Source organism: Mustela lutreola, chromosome 6 (genome assembly GCF_030435805.1).
Source record: "Mustela lutreola isolate mMusLut2 chromosome 6, mMusLut2.pri, whole genome shotgun sequence".
Taxonomy (NCBI): domain Eukaryota; kingdom Metazoa; phylum Chordata; class Mammalia; order Carnivora; family Mustelidae; genus Mustela; species Mustela lutreola.
This window is the reverse complement of record NC_081295.1, coordinates 31,757,912-31,777,576: the sequence shown is the minus strand read 5'-3', so window position 1 is coordinate 31,777,576 and position 19,665 is coordinate 31,757,912. Positions and strand designations below refer to the sequence as shown.

At 43.9% G+C, this 19,665-nt stretch overlaps 1 protein-coding gene across 4 annotated transcripts in view; it reads right to left on the bottom strand.

Annotated features, from left to right (window-relative positions):
- Positions 1–19,665, bottom strand: part of FAXC (failed axon connections homolog, metaxin like GST domain containing) — a 75,949-nt gene that overhangs the window by 30,593 nt on the left and 25,691 nt on the right. For all 4 annotated transcript variants that reach the window (XR_009354539.1, XM_059177027.1, XM_059177026.1 and 1 more), the window contains one exon: positions 17,502–17,725. Coding sequence is in view for 3 of the 4 variants with exons in the window: in XM_059177027.1 (XP_059033010.1) it covers positions 17,502–17,725 (224 nt within the window). In the remaining variant the exon portion in view is untranslated. The remainder of the gene's footprint in view (positions 1–17,501; positions 17,726–19,665) is intronic.

Below are 19,665 nucleotides of genomic sequence, written 5' to 3'. Positions count from 1 at the left end.
AGGGAATGCAACTCTTGATCTCAGCTGAAGTTTCCCTTTCTGTCTCAGTAGTCATTGGTGCCCAACTCCAGGAATAAACTCATTCCAAGAAAGTGATTTTTTCAATTGGTTTCTGAAAGTTTTATATTATGGTTGACTATGCCCTCTCTTATCTGTGGATTGCTTCAACTGCCTTTTGGAAGTTAGTATTCATTCGGCAAACAGTTATGGAGTGTCTACTATTTTACCAGGCCTTCTGTTAGGTACCAGGGTCAGAGGGAAGTCAGTCAGCCAATTCCTTCAAAATAATAATGTTCCCAGGCAAGACTGGGGGAAAGTTCAGGTCAGGATGGGTGGGGGGAGCAACAGGAAGAGCCTAGACAAGTTCAATATAGTATTTCCATGATGGAAGTCTGCACAAAATGTAACAGGAGAGAAGAGAAACACTCGATGTAGGTAGCCTCATGGGGTGGAGGAGATTGAGGAGAACGTTAAGGAAGTTTCTAAGTAGAAAGAAAACTTGAGACTGTGGGATGAAGCAAGGCAAGGCAAAAGGCTACGCGAAGGCACAAAACTGCAAAAGAGCAGCGTGTGCTTCAGCAATCCCGGGGGGAAATAAATGCATGTGAGAGGGAGACGCGGGAAATGAGGCAGACACGGGAACAGAATTCAGGTTGTAAAGAAAAGGAGTTTGGATTTTAGTCTACAAGACCGGGAGACTCCAGTTCTGATTTGCATTTTAGATGAAACACTAGTAAAATTTAAAAAGCAAACCAAGAGGTTGGGACACCAGCTAAGAAGCTGTGGCAAAATCTCGGTGAGAGATATGGTGCCCCTCCTCCAGCTGTGGGGCAGAAAGAACAGGAGATGAAGGGGCTTGGGGAGTACCCCGGTGATGAGGTATACCCAACCCTTCAGCTCTAGAGCCCGACACCGAGGTCCAAGCCTGACCCCACTGCTTGTTAGCTCTGTGGCCTTAGGTCAGTTAGTTAACCGCTCTGTCTCTGTTTCCTCACTGACAAACCAGACATACTACTACTGAAATTAATCACAATATACCGATCCTCATCTACATTTGGTGAGAATTAATGAGAATAGTTCCTGCCTCATTTAATTCTCATCAAATCATCTAAGCATAGATATTGTCATTACATTACTGTTGAGACACACACACACATATGCATACACATATATGTACATAGCATATTTATCTTAGATATTTTATATCATATATATGTATAATGTTAAATTATATAATCAATGTGGACTATATATTATGCATATTATTATGAAAGTAAGGATTACCATATGAGGGTCTAATATATAATATATACTATTTGCTTAAGCACATTGGCAAGGCTCCATATATGTCAGCTCTTGTCAATATTATTTTGATGATGTGCAAGACAGCTCTGGATGCTTGGGATACAGGGACTAAGAGAAGAGACAAGGTCACTGCTCTCGTGGAATTTACATCACATGGAGCGTTGATAAACCAATCAATCAATAAGTGATAAGCACCGTGCAGAGAATTAAAGTCAAGTGCCGTGCTAGCGGGTGACTGGCAGCTACGTTAAATAGGTAGGTCAGTCAGGGAAGGCCTCTCTGTGGAGGTGATTATTTACCCAGAGATACAAATGTCAAGGAGGATCTAGCAATGCCAAGATCTTGAGGATGAGAATGTTAGGCACAAGGAATGGCCAAGACAAATGGCCTAAAGTCAGAATAAGTTCAGTGGGTTTGCGAAGCGGAAAGAAGACAAGTGTGGCTAGCATATAATGGGCAAGGGGTGAAGCTTAAGAAATGAGACTGGATGGGCACCTGGGTGGCTCAGTCAGTTAAGTGTCTGACTCTGGATTTCGACTGAGGTCAATCTCAGAGTCATGAGATCGAGCCCTACATAGGGCTCTGGCTCTGTGTTGGGCATGGAGCCTACTTAAGATTCTCTCTCCCCCTCTCTAAAAAATAATAAAATAAAATAAAAAAGATTCTCTCTCTCCCTCTGCCCCTCCCCACCCTTTCTCTCTCTCTCTCTTTAAAAAAAAAAAAAAGGAAAGAAAGAAATGACATTGGAAAGAAGGCAGGGCCCCCGCAGTACAGGACTTTGGAAGCCAGGTGGAGGATCTCCTGGAAAAGGAGAAATCTAGAATAGCTTTTTAGCATCCAACCTGAATAACTGAATGGATGACAATGCCATTCCCAGAGAGGTCACGGGAAGACGTGCTGGTCTGGTGGGAGGGTGAGTTCTTTCAGGATGTGCTGAATTTAGGCGGCTATGGGACATCTGAGTGAAGATAAGAAAAGAGCTGGACACAGGCGGGCAGGGGATGGAATCCTAGGAACGCTTGCAGGGGCTAAGGGCAGGCTGCCCCAAAACATGCCACTTTGACATATTGATTATTTTGTATAAAAGTGACCCAGAGACAGAGGGTGCCAGCACACTCAGCCCCTCCCATCCCCCTGAAAACAGGAAATAAATCTCCCACGTGAAAGATGTCGTCCCTGTCTTCCGGGAGCTAAAGAGACAATCTTACCACTGAAGATGGGAAATTTAGAGCCAAGAAGGCTATATAAACAACCCGTGTTACTTTTTACTAATTTACTACCCCAGCCCAAATTCTGTTCAGAATTCCTTACTAACCACAGCTCCCAAGGGGTTTTTTTCCTCTCAGTTCCTCAGATTTATTGTCTCTTTGTCTAAAAAATATAAAAACTGCCTGCCTTGGTCATTTCTTCCACTCTCAATTTCATTATTGGGCCTCTCTGCACATGTAATAAAACTTTTTGTTCCCTCCTGTTAATCTATCTTAGTAAATTTAATTTTTAGTCCAGCTAGAGGACCCTTAAAGGATAGAAAAGAATTTCTCATTCCCTCCACCATCGGTATTTTAGGAACCTGCAAAGGAAAATCAGGAAAAAGGGGTCCGACAGACCCAATAAGTAAGATAAAGGCTAAAAAAGTGTTCAGCAAGGACTTCCGGCTTCTCCCAGACCAGTCAGGTCCAATCTAAGCTCCACTATTTGCTAGCTGGCTGTTCCTTGGGAAGCTGCCTTCTTGTGCCTAAATTTCTTCATGGAAAAAAGATCTTCATGAGCACTAATGAGTTAATAAAAACGAAGTGCCTGCAAGTGTTGGCAGGTTACAGCCAAGAACAGGAGCCCCAGCTGAAACAGCAGGACACTAATGCCTCCTCAGGGGGCGCCTGGGAATCTGAGGAGTTGAAAATGGACGATGAAGCCTCCAGAGAAAGAAAAAGCCTGAATCCTTTGTTCTTTTTTTAAAAGATTTTTTAAATTTATTTATTTACTTACTTGAGCCAGAACGGGAGTGCAGGTGTGCACAAATGTACTCACAGGGGAAGAGTTAAGGGGGAGGGAGAGGATGAGGAAGAGAGAAACTCCAGAAGGCTGAGCGGAGCCCAAGGCAGGGGCTGGATCCCAGGACCCTGAGATCATGACCTAAGCCAAGACCAGGAGTCGGTTGCCTAACCAACTGCAGCACCCAGACGTCCCAATCCTCTGTTCTTCAACACACCTAAAAAAACTTATTTCCCTTAGCCTATAGCAGGAGAGAGAGCCTTCTCAGCCTCTCCCTCAGGCTGACATTTCCCACTTCCAAAAGGTCAAAATAAAAACGGACATAAAAATAAGGCTCTTAAGCAGATCCGGTGAATGGGCAGGTTGTTCTTTACCCTTTCAAGAGCAACTGTGGGGCCGGGGCTAGGAGCGAATGGGAAGTGATTGTGACTTGTGGCTTTTCAGATAAACTGTGTGAAGGGAAGGCAAGAGACAGGACAGACCTGGAGTGGTGTTTTTAAGGGAGGGAGAGACTTACATGGTAAGTAGGAGCAATCTGTAAAGAAATAAAGGTTGAAGACAGGAAAGAAAGAATTTGAACTCAACCTCCTGAAGAAGGAAGGGAGGGGGCAGGACTCCACAGAGCGAGGCTGACCAGGCCACCTGGAGCACTGCTAGCTGGGGAAGGTGAGCCAAGGGAGGCCACTACGGATGAGAGTAGCTTCCATGACGGATCACAGGCTAGGCTGAGTGCAAGCGAAGTAAACGGGGAAGCGGGGGCTAACAAAATGGCGGGGTGAGGAGAACCTGAAGGAGAAAGGAGCCTGAGGTTGAGAGGCAGGCAGTAATCAAGTGTGGGAGGGAGGTGGGCTACACTGGGTGCTCCGGCAGACTCTGGGGTCCTGGTCAGAAGTCAACAGCCCCAGGTCTGAAACCGGCCTCGAGGAAAAGGCTGGCAGCTCAGTGGAAGGAGCAGAGGTTCCTGCAGGGTTGGGTTTGGGGCTAGGAGGAGTTGGACAAGCATCCACACAAGCACCGCAGATGCCTACAGTGGGGTCAGGATGGCCGAGGATAACCATGAGTCAGACTGTCCACATGCATACATCTTTAAGATGCCAAGTGAGATGGAGAAAATATTTGCCTCAGACATCACTGAGAGTAGAACTCAGTGAGATATAAATAGATCAATTACATTTTAAAGGAAACCTCAAATTCAGTAGAAAAATGGACAAAAAATTGGAACAGCTGATTCACATAAGAAACAATTAGGAAAAATAAAAAGAAAAAATATTTCTTACAGGTGATTAAAGAATCAGAATACAGACTAAACTGAAGATAACAGTTTATAATGAGTAAAGTGGTAAATGATTTTTTTTTTTTTCTTTAGGAATCAGAACGATTACTGGTAAGCCTTCAGGGAAACTGGTAGCTCAGACTTTTACTGGTCACTTTGTAAACCTGTGCTTCTCTTTTGGAAAACACCATGGCAATGCCTAGAAACAAACCTAACGATGTTCATAATCTTTCACCCAGTAATTTCACTCCTGTGACTCTATTTAAAGTAAATAATTCCTCAAAAGTAAAGCACATTTCAGCATTTGCTTTAAAAGAATGAGCAAAATACAAAGATATGTATCCATCAGAAATAATATTTTCTAAAAAATATGCATATAGAAGATACAGGGAAATAGAAAATCGTTACTGAGTTAGATGACAGAATGATGAAAGATACCTATATTTCTCCCTAATGTTTTAAATGCTGATTAGTCTTTTTCATACAAATTGAAATTTTTAAATAAAAATGTGGTTGGATTCACCAAGGACTTAATTTTTACGATACATCAGGCCATCATTGTTCTGTAATTCCTCCCTGAGTTAGGCAGTCTACTCAGTGAGTTTTGTCCAGGCAAAAATCGGCCCAAACAGAACACAATGCGGAAAGGCTTCTGTATCTGGCAACAAGAGGAAAGGACGCGTGCTGGTGAAGATTTTAAAAGCCTGTTATCCATAGGGTGCTATCTTGCGGATTTTTCATTCTTTTATTCTAATCATTCAGGAACTGGAACCCTGATATTTTAAACACAAAGTCAAAGACCTCTCTCAGAGGAAGAAACAGACAGAATGCCCCCAGGATAGAGATCAGGTTGCTTCTGTCAGATTTATACCAACCAATCTGTGCTGCGAAATAAGCCACGAAGATTTCTAAACACTTGGTACTCATTAGCATTTAATTGTGTTGTGCTAGAAGTCCTTTTGTTGTTGTTGTTTTTATGAATAACCAACATATTTATACCCACTGAGATAGCCACAATGAAAATGGAAAAGAAACAAGCCACAGTCTGGGTCCCAACTGCCTAGATCCTGTGAGGGCGCAACCTCCATGAGCAGGGTCTGGCCCCACCAGCCCCTGGCCAGCCACTCCTCCGCCCTCATCCTGGAAATCCAGACTAGAGAGATGCCTGAAAAGAAGAGTTGATGCGCAATAGTGAGCTGCAAGCAGCTGAGAGTTATTGGATAATACGTATAGAGGAAATCACTTCCCCTTCAGGAGGACAGTATAGGACTCCAGGAGGAATGTGTAAAAAGCTTAAACACTCCTTGGAATCTAATCAGTACAGGTAAAAATAGAATTTATGGTTTCCAAGTCAAATTATTACTCTCCCTGCGTGTGATCTTAAAAAGCCACCAATGCAAACACACAGAAGTTGTACTAGAGCCAAAGAAGAGTGTCCCATTAGCTGAGAGACCCGAGACCCACCCCATCACCTCTCTGACCCAGGCCGGGCTTTCTCATCTGTGAAATAACTAGCCCTAGGGGGTGTTGCGAAATATAATGTCTCAAGGATGCTGTTAAAAATTTTAAATGTATCTAAATGTCTGAAATGTATCCCTAAGAAAAATCGACCTACTAGGTTTTTGACATGGAAAGAAGGAAAGTCTGTGCCTACAGACCCAATCAGGGTTACCCTCGAGACAAAAATCCAGCAGGCTTGGCTTGTTCAAGATTTTTCCCTTTTGATACTTGCCCAGACCAAGGCCCAGTGCCCTCTTGAGGCCCTTCCTTACCCCCCTCCCCAGTCCTCCTCCTAGCGCCCCCCAGCACCCAGGCCAGCCCTTCTCACCTCCCCCGCTGCCCTATATATCAGATTACAGACACAGCTGAATCACCTGTTCAGTTTTAAAAACACCTTTCCCCAGACCCCACTCCCAGAGATGTGAATTACTTGGCCTGGCATAGGGCCTGTGCAGCTGTGTTTTATCAGCCCCTGAGGTGCTCTAATGAGCCATCAGGGCTGAGAACCACCATCATCTAGGCAGTGCCAGACGTGTGGAGATGGCGTAGAACCCCCATTAGGAAACACTGCTTTGAGGTTCCAAAGCATTCCCTTTTTAGTATCTGTTATTTTCCTCTTTTATCTGTGTGTTTATCTTTCTAGCTAGATTGACAGGCAAAATTACTTCTCTGTCTTTATTCCTCTGCCCTCTGCTCAGTTACTCAACATATGCTGAACGTGCTCTTACGTGGTAGATAAAAACTGACGCTTCCCAACGTTTTCCAGCACCTAGTCCTGAAGACTTGCCTGCCCCACCCTGTCCCTTTCACTGGGAGGCGAGGTGTGTGGTTGCTGTGTCTGGCCCAGTGGGCTCCCAGCCTAAGCCTCAGCACCTACTGTGCTGCAGAGCTGTTTGCAGAACATAAATTAAACAGGGTAGGAAGAACAGCTATTAAAATAGCCTATTCCCAAGCTTGCTTCAAAACAAAACAAAACAAATCCCTTGTCCAAGAGCCTTCAAATCAAAACAACTTCAAAAATAAAGTGGAAATTCGAAGAGAGGTTTATTGGGAACCAACCATTGTTCAGAAAGTAGATTCAATAACAGGAGATGTAAACACAGATCATTTAAAGCACGGGGCCTGCAGAAGGCAGGAGCGGCAGCCAAACACAAATCACAATCCAAGACACCAACCAGAACTCGAATGATCTCTACTTTGGCCTCTGCCTTGTTTCATAACTTGGAAACATCTCTGCTCTCCTCTCTAGAGAATGAATATAAAATCGTGAAACCATCAGAACTGGAAGAACCTCCCCTCCCCAGAGACCGACCACCTCTAACTAAAGATCTCACCACCTGTGATGATGGTTGATGATGGCTGGCGGTGGTCATGAACCTCACCTTGGAGTAATTCCAAAGAACAACCACTCCTACTACATCACAAGACAAGCCCTTCCCATTTAGGACTGGTCTGTTTTAAAGTGCTGCCTTACCCTGAGTTGTAATCCATTGTCATTCCCCCACATATACACCCCACCCTCTCCTCTGTCCCCCTCCCCCTTCCCCAAATATGTCCATCAGCGGCCTCCACACCTAAGTCAGTACCCACTCCCAGTATTTGAAAAACGCGGGTATATGACCCATACAGATTCACTTCTGCAGACCACCCTCCCCCGGGATCCTCAGCTTCCTTGCATGAAACTATTTTGAGACGAACCACCTTCCTAACCACTGTTCTCTGGATACACCCTAGTTTGATCAAGCTCCTTTAAAAAATGGATCCCAGAACTTAACATTGAACTCCTTTGTTCCACAAACACTTGCTGGGTGCCTAATGTGTGCCGGACACTGCGTCACACCCTAGAGATAGAAATGAATGCACCAGACCTGGCACAGTCCCGCTGAGGAGACAGTCAAACCAAACCATTAAAAGAAGGTGCAAGGAGTGTTTGAAGGAAGAAAGCACCAAGTGCCTGGGGCAAGAAACAGGTTTGACTGACACACCAGAGAAAGGTCCAGAAAGGTTTCCTTAAGGAACCAACTTTCAATTGAAACTCTACACTGCATTAAACAGGCTAGGTGCAGAAACTGACATTTCTCCCTATTAGGTTTCTTCCTGTTAAGGTTCAAAGCTTAGATTCCTGATTTTCCCAACCAGGTTTTTAGTTATCCTTCCACCTAGAGTCATTGAAAAAAAAACCACTAAGCATGTCTTTGAAGTTGTCAACTGGTCATTGAGAAAAGTCAAGAGCAGAGTCCCTGGAGAGCTCTCTTTAAGTGACATCAAGCCCTCGATCCTCACTGAAAGATAGAGTCACTCAATCAGCTACAAATCCACTAGCTAATCTGGGGGCTTTTAATTTTTTTTCTTCGGTAGGGAAAGTTCTCTATCGAACCAAAATGCAACAGGATTCCAATATATAAACAGATAACAAGGGAGCTGTTCTAGGTAAAACAGGGGTGAAGAGAGTCCAACCTGCTAAGGCTTCCTCTCCTCCTCACCAGAGCACTCACCAAACCCTGGTGTCACCGTATGCACCCATGGAAGCCCCCTCTGGAAACCAGCCATCTTGCCCACAAAAATATCCTGAGAGATGGTATCCAATGGTTTGAATAAATCAAGACACGGTCTATCCAATTAATAAGTCCAACAACTCAAGAAGACAAAGTAGTCACTTTCTGGTATGATTTATTCACAATGGATGAAGATCATTCTTGGTGAAAAGTAACCATCTATTTAATAATTCACTCTAGTATTTTATTTCACTATCGGAAACTACCTCTCCCTCCCCTTTTGGAAATAGGGACAATTTCCTATCTCTATCTTCTGACACGTTCCGATTCTTCCCATTTCTGAAGGATTACACTCAAAATTCCAGGATCACATGGAAAATTTTTCATGTCCTAGGACACTGTTTGGACCCAGAGACCTGAGTGCTACTGGTTTATAAGGTTCTTCAAAGCAGACACCATTCTTACTCATCTTTGGCTCCCAAGACCCTAACATTACTCTTTGTGTGTAACTAATACAAAAATCACGTTCAAATAATTATTTTGCTTGTTAGTCTTTTAGTTGCATGAAAATACTATAGTGCTCTCTTGAGACCTTCTCATCTAGTTTAGATTTCAATTCTTACCTATTTAGAAGCAAACTATGAGTCGAGTGTTTTGACCTTCTCCTTGCTGTCATTTAACTTTGTGCCCTTTAAAAAGCCCTTTGTCTCAAACTTTGTACAAACTAGGAATCTTAGTCCACTGGACTACCAACTCTTGATACCAGAGCTCAAGGCTTAGCCCTTTAGAAAATCCTCTGAAGTAATAATAATTTCTTTAGGTATGTCTGTACCAAAGAGAACTGATGAAATCCATTCTAGAGAATGCAAATTACTCACAAACAATCTGCAAGTGGGCACCTAAAAATATACTAATTTATAAGTATTCTGCCTTGGTTAAACCTTCAGACCGCCCCCACCAGAGGAAAGAAGTGAAAGTTAACAACAGAAGTGGGGAGGAAAGGGTGGGAAAGAGAGCAGCAAGTGCCTAAAATAACTTCGGTTTTCCATTATCATCGTAAACAAAAACCAGAGACTCCAGTTAGAAAACCCATATTATTCATAATTCTAAGATCGCAAAGTTTCAGTATTATAATCCTTCTCATAGATAAATCTATAGACAGGACACTACGTTAAACAGGTTAGGTTTTGATTAGTTTCTTTGACAGTTTATCACACTTGGTGACATTCAGAGTCTGAAAACCACTAAAATCCTGAAGTCTCTTTTTCACATGTCCCTCCCCAACCCTGTATTTGTGCAATTCAATTGGGGGACCTAAGTACAGAACTTGACATTTCTCCCTATTTGTTCTTGTTAAGGTTCAAAGCTTTGATTCCGGATTTTTTTAATTGTTTAATAAGTAAATATGTAAAATGTTATGACTTCTAGAACTGTGAAACTCAACTCCAGAAAGTATGTCCTAGTTTTTATTCCCATCAGTAGAGAATGCCAATGCCTCCTTCATAACCCCACCAATACACCACATTAAAAAAAAAAAAAAAAAAAACTGCCCATCTGATTGACAGAGGAGTGCCTCATTTGTTGATTTGCACTGCTCTGATTACTAAAGAGGTTGAACACTTTTCATATATTTACTCATCATGTGTGTCATTTTTGCAAATTCTCTTTTTATGTCTTTTGTCCAGTTTTCTCCAAGTATTCACTTTGTTAGATTTTTATAGTTCTTCATATAGTAACATTAATTCTTTTGTCACAGATTGCAAACATCTTTCCAGCTTTCCATTTCAATTTTAACCTTATTTATGGTGGTTATTGACATCCAGGTGGTTTTGTCTCAAGAAATCTAGCAATTCAACTTTTCTTTTATCACTTCTCCCTTTGGTACCATATTTAGAAAAACTTTACCAAGTTCAAGATTATATAAAAGTTTTCCCATATTTTATCCTGACACCCTTATGGTTTTATATTTTACATTTAAGTGCTTAATCCATTTGGAATTTATTCAGATGTATGACATAAAGTCAGGAGGGCTGTACATATTTTGTTCCAAATGGTTAGTCACGTGTCCCAACACCATTTACTAAATTAATTTGCCTTTTCTATACCAGTTCAAAAAAGCACCTTTCGCCTGCGTTGGTGGTATAGTGGTGAGCATAGCTGCCTTCCAAAAAAGCACCTTTCCTCCCCTCACTCATGCTCTTTCTCTCTCTTTCTCTCAAATAAATAAATAACATCTTCCCCCCAAAATTTTTTTAATGGAGCACCTGAGTGGCTCAGTCAATTAAGCATCTGCCTTTGGCTCAGGTCCTAATGTCCGAGTCCTGGGATTGAGCCCAGCACCTGGGCTCCCTGCTAAGCAGAAAGCCTGCTTCTCCTCCTCCTTCTGCCCCTCCCCGCCCCGCCCGCACATGCTCTTGTGCTTCTCTCTCAAATAAAATCTTTTTTAAAAAAATTTAATGAGTTAAAAAAAAAAAAGGGTGCCTTTATCACACACTTGTCTCCACTCGTGTCTGCCTCACAGGGATCTGAGACTCAGCAGACCCACACCTGAAATTCATGATGTTCCCCTCTACGGCAGCATTCTCCAACTATGAATGGCTACTTTGTGTACTAACTGTTCATGTCAAGAACTTGGTTATTCCTTACCCCTGCCCTCTCCATCACTGCCTCTCCCCCCACCCCACCCCACACATATATCAAGTCACCAAACTGCAGTCAACTCTGTCTCTAGAATATAGGTCTAAACCATCATCGTAGGTCCAACTCTAGCACCAGGACTGTAATCCACAACACCATCTTAGCTTTCAACAGCCTCCTCACTGGGCCCCCAAACCCACCCGTGGCCCTCTAGCGCATTATATATAAATAAAGTCATGTCGCTTCCCTAATTTCAACTTCTGACAGATTCTGATGTTGTTAGAAGAAAGGCCAAGATTATTTAAGTGATACAGAAGACTTGTGTGATCTAGCCCCTGCCGACCTCTACCTCATGCCACACTTTGGTTCGCACAAAGTTACTCACACACGAGCCATCATTTCATTTCTTGAAGGCTTCCAGCTGCCTTTCATGTCAGACCTTCACAGGTGACGTCCCTTCTATGTTCCATGCTGGTCTCACTTCCCACCCCATTCCTCCTCACACACACGTCTGCCTAACTCCACTTATCTTTCAGAGTCTGGAATTGCCATGTCCTCAAAGAAGTCCTGCATAACCCCGTGACCACATTAGTCTCCCCCGCAAAAGGGCCCTCGCTTCACCTAGTACTTCTCGGGGGGGTAATTCTCACAAGTCTTGCCATTTTATAAACGTTTGCAACAATATGTCCATCAGGCAGCAGCTCAGGCCTATGCCCTACTTGTTCACCAACATCTCTTTCTGCTGTTTGTGTAACTGTGGGCAAGTCACTCAACCTTTCTGTGCCTCAGTTTCCTCATCTGCCAAATGGGTGGCGTTACTCTGACTGGGTACCAGATTCCACCTTTTTTCTTACTTTAATCTCCTATCACACGATCACAGCTGGGGATCTCGGGGCTAAGGCGGGACCCAGCTGCATTCTTATCTTCTTATATTCATTCTGTCTTATTTCCCTTCCACTTCAAGTTCATACCTGTAGACTCAGGATTAATGATAGCACAGTAATACTAAAGAGGCAGAAGGCTGATGAGTTTTATGTCAGTTTTTATGGCCTCAAGTGTGAGACCAGGCACAGGGCAACATATGGTTTAGAAAAAAACACTTGCAATATATTAAGGAAAAGGCAGGTTGGAAAATTATGTGTATGTGTATATTTATACAAATATATCTATATGATTTTAAATTACACATAAAAATATTAGAAAGATGTGTACCAAGAGGGCAACTGTGGTTATCCTAACAACATAAGTTGGGATAACTTAAACAGTGGAGCCCAAGATGCGAAATCCCTCCCTCACATGGCCACTCCAGCCACACTGCCTCCCCAAAACCTGGCCTTTCTGTACTGAATTTTTACGTCATGCTTTTCTTCTTTGCTTTTTCTTTTTTTTTTCCCCCATGCTTTTCTGATTCTCACCTTGTTGGGAGGGGATAGAAATAGTCTACACACTTCTTGCACAAGGTGAAAGTCAGGCATCCACTACTGGTCATTACTTCGGCTTCCAACGTAGACACCTACCCCAAGGGGCCATGGAAACATGCTGAAGCGAAGAGAGGCTAACACTGACCACTGGGCAACCCTCCCCGCATTCTCAGCACCCACAGCACCATGATCCTCTGCTTCCTGCCCTCATGACAGTTGTGTTTTACACTTGCCTGTTACTTGATTGCTTACTACCTGCCGGGCACTATTCTGAGCACTTTACATGTGCTACTTTTCTTTTCACCATTACTGTCTCCATTTTACACATAAGGAAACTAAGGCCTTAGAGAAGTTCAGAAACTTGCCCAAGGTCGCAGAGCTAGGAAGTGATGGAGCTAGGTTCGACCTCTGGCTCTTGAATGAATAAACAAGGGTACACTTTCGAATCACTCTCCAATGGATAAACGAGGGTATACTCCCCATTTTCTAAAAAACCTTCTATCTCTTATTAGAACTATCCAATTTTATTTCTGTAGGACCTGAATATTTCTCATACATATTTCTAATATTTTGATTTTTTATCATTATAAATGGAAACTTTTAATATTTCCTAATCAGTTATTTGAGATATCAAGATTTACATGGTTGTAACTTTGTAAACTTCTTGCCATTTTATTTTGGTTTATTTCATCAGGATGAATTTATCTTTAATCCCCATCCCCTGTGTTCTCCATCCCCTACCCACCTTCCCTCTGGTAACATGAGTTTGTTCCCTATAGTTAAGAGTCTGTTTCTTGGTTTGTCTTTCTCTCTCTTTTGTTTCCTTTCCTTGTTTGTTTTGTTTCTTAAATCCCACATGTGAGTTAGATCCTATGGTATTTGTCTTTCTCTGACTAACTTATTTCACTTACCCTAATACTCTCTAGCTCTTATTGATGGGTTGCAAATGGCAAGATTTCATTCTCTTTTTTAGGGCTGAATAATATTCCACTATTTATAATATATTTATCTTCTTTATCCATTCATCCTGGGGCTGCTTCCATAGTTTGGCTGTTATAATAATGCTACAATAAACATAGGGTGCATGTATCCCCTCAAATTAGTGTTTTTGTATTTTGGGGGCAAATACCCAGTAGTGCAATTTCTAGATCGTAGAGTAGTTCTATTTGGGGCTGTGGGGGTGGCTCAGTTGGTTAAATGTCCGTCTTTGGCTCAGGTCATGATCCTGGGGTGCTGGGATCAAGCCCCGCATCGGTCTTCCAGCTTAGCAGGAAGTCTGCTTCTCTCTCTCTCTCTCTCTCTCTTTCTCTGCCCCTCTCCACCGTTCATTCTCTCTCTCTCTCTCTCAAATAAATAATCTTTTTTTTAAAAAAGGGTAGTTCTATTTTTAATTTTTTGAGGAGCCTCCATACAGATTTCCACAATTGCCACACCAATTTGTATTCCCAACAACAGTACAAGAAGGTTTCTCTTTCTCCACATCCTCACCAACATCTGCCATTTCCTGTGTTGTTAATTTTAGCCATTCTGACAGGTGTGAGGTGATATCTCACTGTAGTTTTGATTTGCATTCCCTGATGATGAGTGATGTTGAGCATCTTTTCATGTGCTTGTTGACCATCTGGATGTCTGTAACTTTGTAAAATTACTGAACTCCCTCATTAACCATAATTTTGATTCTCTATTATTTTAGCTACATAATCTCTTTTTTTTTGATATTTTATTTGTTTATTTGACAGAGAGAGATTGCACAAGCATAGGAAGAAGCAGGCAGAGGGAGAGGGAGAAGCAGGCTCCCTGCTGAGCCCATCGTGGGGGCTCGATCCCAGGACCCTGGGATCATGACCTGTGCCAAAGGCAGACGCTTAACTGACTGAGCCACCAAGGTGTCCCTATTTTAGCTACATAAGCTCTTAATTTCTATAAATAATAATTTTGTCTCCTCCTTTCCAACATGAAGGTATCATCTTTCTCAACTAATTTTTATTTTGTTTAAATTTATTTTTTTTATTTGAATTTCACCACAATTTTTTTAAACTACATCCAAAGAAATGGGCTGCCTATCTTCAGTCTCTCTTAACACCCACCCCTTCAGGCCCAAGTCATCTGCTATGACACCAACAGAGCCACTTTTCTAAATCACAAACATGCCTCTTTCTCTCTAATACTCAAAAGTAGGCACCCTCTCCATATTTTCTGTATGACAAAGAATCTCAGTGTTATTATTACCTTTTATAATACGGTCCCAAACTACCTTTTAACCTTCTTTTCAACTGTGATTCCAAAATGTTCCTCACTTGTGACCATTTTTCTCATGACTTGCCCAGATGGTTCTTCCCTATTTTCTTCCTTGGGACAACTGTTTATTTTCTGGGGCCAAAATGCCTGCTGCCTCTTCTCTGGCCCTCTCAAGCTCTCCCTGCCATTTCACCCCTACCCTGCTGTCTCCAGGGCACCGAGCATAGACCTCTGTCATGACACCCATCACAGCCCAACTTGAACATGGGTATTCGTTTAGAGCAGAGATCCACAAAGTTCTATGGAGCTTCAGATGGTAAATATTTTAGGCTTTCTGGGCCATATTTCATCTCTGTTGCATTTTTTCCCTACAGTTTAATAATGTAAAAATAATTCTTAGCTCATAGGCCATTGGAAAAACAAAACAACAACAACAAACAGAAAAAACAGGCCACCAGCTATGGGCCACAATTCGCCTATTCTGGTTTATAAGTTTGTCTCTCCCGCTGGAGAGGAAGCTGCCTGTGAGCGGGTACCATCTCTTATTCACTTTTGTATTCCCCAGCACTGGCCCCAAAGAAGGGGCTTCAATCCTTGCAGTCAGTTGAACTGAAACAGCAATAATTAATTTACTCTGATGACTCAAATACCTCCCTAGACAATTTCCCCAAATCCTGAAATACTTAACAAAAAGTCATTATGCATTTTGAGTCTCTTAGGCATCTGGGCCTTAAAAGTTAAGCTACATTTCCAGGTGAGGGGGGAGGTAACACTTTTGTCTCATTTAGTAAGAAAACCTCTGATGTTCAGCTAAAGAGCCTATCCCTCCCCAAAAGCAGCAAAAGTGCTTCTCATGAGAGCCTAGACTGTTCCCTGAGCTCCCGCATGGAAGAGAACTCCAGTGGACTCCTGCTTTTCAAATAGCCCAATCAATTTCTCATCTCAGGAAATAATTTAGACTTGATGGTATTTGGAATACTTGCCAGGTCTCCAAGCCAGCTGCCAACAATCGCTCTACCTCCCATCTGGGAGATGGGAGGTAACTGGGAAAAAAGCACTTTGCTAAGTCATTAAGTATCAGAGAATCGCTACCCCGTGCTCCCTGGTTCTCCCAACCGGAAGTGCTCCAGAAAAGTGATGCTCACCCCCTCCTGGTTAAGGAAACAACATTGTGAACTTTTTGGAGAAGGGCAGCACTTTACTGCATAACCTCTGGCTTAACTTTGAGGGCTCAGTGCCTGGCTTGCTGGGGCTCCCCACAGCGTGAGCTGGAAAGGAAGCTGCGAGCAGGTAGAGCAGTTCCGAAGGAGTAAAGGGCCCACCGCAGGCCTGCTCCAAGAGGCTGCAAGTCCAGGCTGCAAGTCCAGGGCCGTTTCCACGGGAACGAGGTGAACTTAAGGCCAATTCCATATCTATGTCAGGCAGGGCCTAGAAAGCACCAGACCGTCTGGACAGCATCAACCCCCTCCCCCAAACAAAGCTGGCAGAGAGCTGGATACACTGTTGGGCTCTCTTCCTGCAGGCCAGGGGAGGGGGGTTGGGGGGGGGGGTGGTAACTCCAGGTCCAGGAAGCACCTGGAGTGCAGAAAAGGGAAGGAGCCAGTCAGAGCAAGTCACCCTGGAGGAGAGGGGGCAGGGTCTACCTAGCACAGCCCACAGTTCCTGGAGGCTCCATGGGCTTCAACAAAACAGACCCCCAACCACCCCCCCCCCCAGAAGGTAAGGAACGTGATGTGCCCTAGAATGGAGATGAGAACGCCAAAAGAAAGTTAGTGAACCCCCAAAATACGCTGTCCCAAGGGACCAGGTCACCCAGCTGGTCACACAGAGGGCTTGGCTCCCTAGACTTAGATGTCCCCAGGAGAAACCATCCTTTCCCGCACCGAAGCTTCTGAATTCAAACAATGTGTTCTTGAACTGACATAGTTGAGACTCGCGCTCTGCCCAGAACAGAGTCCCATCAGCACAGAGTCACATCAGCCCAGCCAATGAGGGGAGCAAGGACACCGACCTCTGCTCACCCGCCCACACATACGCCGCTCCGGGGGCCCCTTCTCCTCCACCTCGAGGGGCTTCCAGGCACAGCGAAACCCGCTGTGTGCCGTAAATGCAAAATCAGAAGCGTTACAACGCGCTGGGAAGGAGAGCACCGAGATCACCAACGGAAACAGGCGTGAGAAATGACACGCGGCAGGTGTCCGCGGAGCGGGTCAGAAGCGGCGCTGCCCGCGCTCGCAGCAGCCAGATGGCCATGGAGACCCCGGGACTCCTCCAGCAGAGGCGTTCACAAGCAGCCCTTGGCCTGTCATAATCCGAAGAGCTTCCCGGCTAAGAACCACCCGCGGCTCCCACGGCCTCCCCAGCGGCCGCAGGGCTGCCCGCAGGCGGTGAGCCCGCAGCCCGCCCGCGTCCTCTCCGCGCCGCCTCGCCACACGGGCTGGGCTGGCGCTAGTGACAGAGGACACAGACACTTGCTCCTGAAAGTTAGGGGGTCGGGTTAAATGGTGGGGCTGCCACCTACACGAGGAAGCAAAGAAACCAACCAAAATAAGACTTCAAATCAGCCAACGAAGAGCGCTTTAAGGATCATGCAAAAAAGGTGCGGACAGAAAATAGAGAATAGAAGGTGTGGTACGTTACCCAAAAGCCCTGCCAAGGACCGCATGTCCTTCTCCATCAGCATGTAAATCTCCTCCTCTGAGAAGCGGCCAATGCCGTGGCCGTGCATCTCGCGCTTCACAATTCCTTTCGTTATGTGGCACACGACCCACCTCAGCAGGTTACTGAAGGGACCGCCACCACTAAGAGAGAGCATCTTCCGGGTCTCATTGAGATTGTCCACCCACTGGCAATAAGCTAACGTCCTGGAATTGTGTGGAAACAGGTTACTACTGGGCATTAGGTACACATCAGCTCCTGAGTCCATTTCCAGAGAGTGCGACCGAAGCGGGCACACGGGAGGAAATGAGCAAGAGCAGCTTTTACAAAGAGCAGTCTCTGCATGGCAGATGTCACAACAGCTTCCGGCCAGTGCCTAGACTCCGGGTCTGTAAGAGAAACTAGAACAAATCCAGATACCGATGCCATGCCACAATTCCACCAAACCAAACCTCTCCTGGCCCCCACCCTCAGATCCACACCACTCCCCACCTCCCAAGGCTGGCTTCTGGATCCTCTTGGGCAACCCCACAGAAAACAACGCCACAGAAAACCTTCCAGAGGTTCTGAGGCAGGACTGTGCAGGTCTATGGGGACACCAGGAAGGAGGCATAGTGACTGCAGGGCTGGCTTCGTTCTCTTGCTTGATCTGAGGAATGGTTATGCAGGGATATGCTCTGTGTTCATTAATTAAGCTGCATCTTTTGGGGGTTTTTTGCACAATTTGTGTATGCAATTTAGATTTTACCATATCAAAGAGCTGTTTAACAAAGAAAACTCTTGCCTGTTTGGCAGAGGATTAGGGAGTAGATATACCTGTCCAAGGTTAGCATAAATTATATAAATTGCAAATATTATATATTTGATTTGCTCTCCAGAAAGCCTGGAGAATGGTTTCAGTTTGTGCTCCATGACTCTAAAGTGAATACAAAGACGGAAGGAACTCCGTTGAGTCATTCTTCCCATCTGGGCGATGCTTGTGGCCACCTCTCTGGTCCAGATGTTACCATGGGACTCACAGAGAAGCTGAGCAGCAACCCATGGGCTGCTGGCCACCACCCTCAAGCCTTGGCCGATTTGGGGCTCGGAACATATGCAATTGCAGGAATGTTCCTATGTTTCCTGATAGTGCTGATAGTGCTGGTGGACAGAAATTAAAAGGGTGTCCTACTGAAGGCTGAGAAAAATGTAGCTGTGGGAGTGTCTACAGAAGATATTTTAGTTTTTCCCCATAACGAGCAATAAAAGATGTACTGACAGTCGTCTCACCTCCTAGTGTTAGTTCACTAGGAGTGGCAAAATGGCCACTTCAAAAAAATTAGAAGAGTGAAAAATATTTTTACAGAGAAAACACAAGGAATTATAATAAATTATAGCTATTTTCCACCTCAATTCTTTAAAGAAAAAAAGTCCCTGAAATGTTGATCATTTTATATGGTTCTACTCTCTCCTCTGTTCTTTCTTCTATTAAAAAAAGAAAAGAAAAGAAGAAACAGAAGATTTCTCTGAAAGTTTTTAGGCATTACTGACTTTTACTGAAAAGTCCTACAACCAATTTCAACACAATTCTCTGCACTATGGAAAAGAAGAGAAGTCAGTGAATCCTTTGACATAAAAGATCTCATATTTACTCTAGTAAATTCTTTATAAACATGCAAACTAAATACTTTCCTATTTGCTTTTCTTTTTAAACCTGCAGTAATTAAGGTATCAGTTTTCATATTCCATTAGAACAATTTAGTACTTTGATTTGAATTATACTGGATTAAAAGGCACAGTAGAAGACCTAGGCCATCCTTGATTATTTCACAAGTCCATGAAACGAGAATAAAACTAAATTCTCCCAAAATAAGCATGATCAGGTCATAAGAGCATCCAGGAAGTGTCTAAAGAGTAAAAATGAGGAATGTGGTGGCTCTAAACTGACAGGTTGATGTGAAAAAAGAGACATTCTTTGTAGACAAATGACACAGGTTTCACCATAAGCATAAGTGATCCGGAGGGATGGGCAGAAGCTCACCAGTCAGAGCAGGGGGGAAGGGTGTGCGTGAAGAACACCAGCTGGGTAACATGGGACACTTGTGCAGAGACCCGAAGAGTGGGCCAGGACCAGATCTGGCTGGGCCTGAGACAAAGGGTGCTGAAC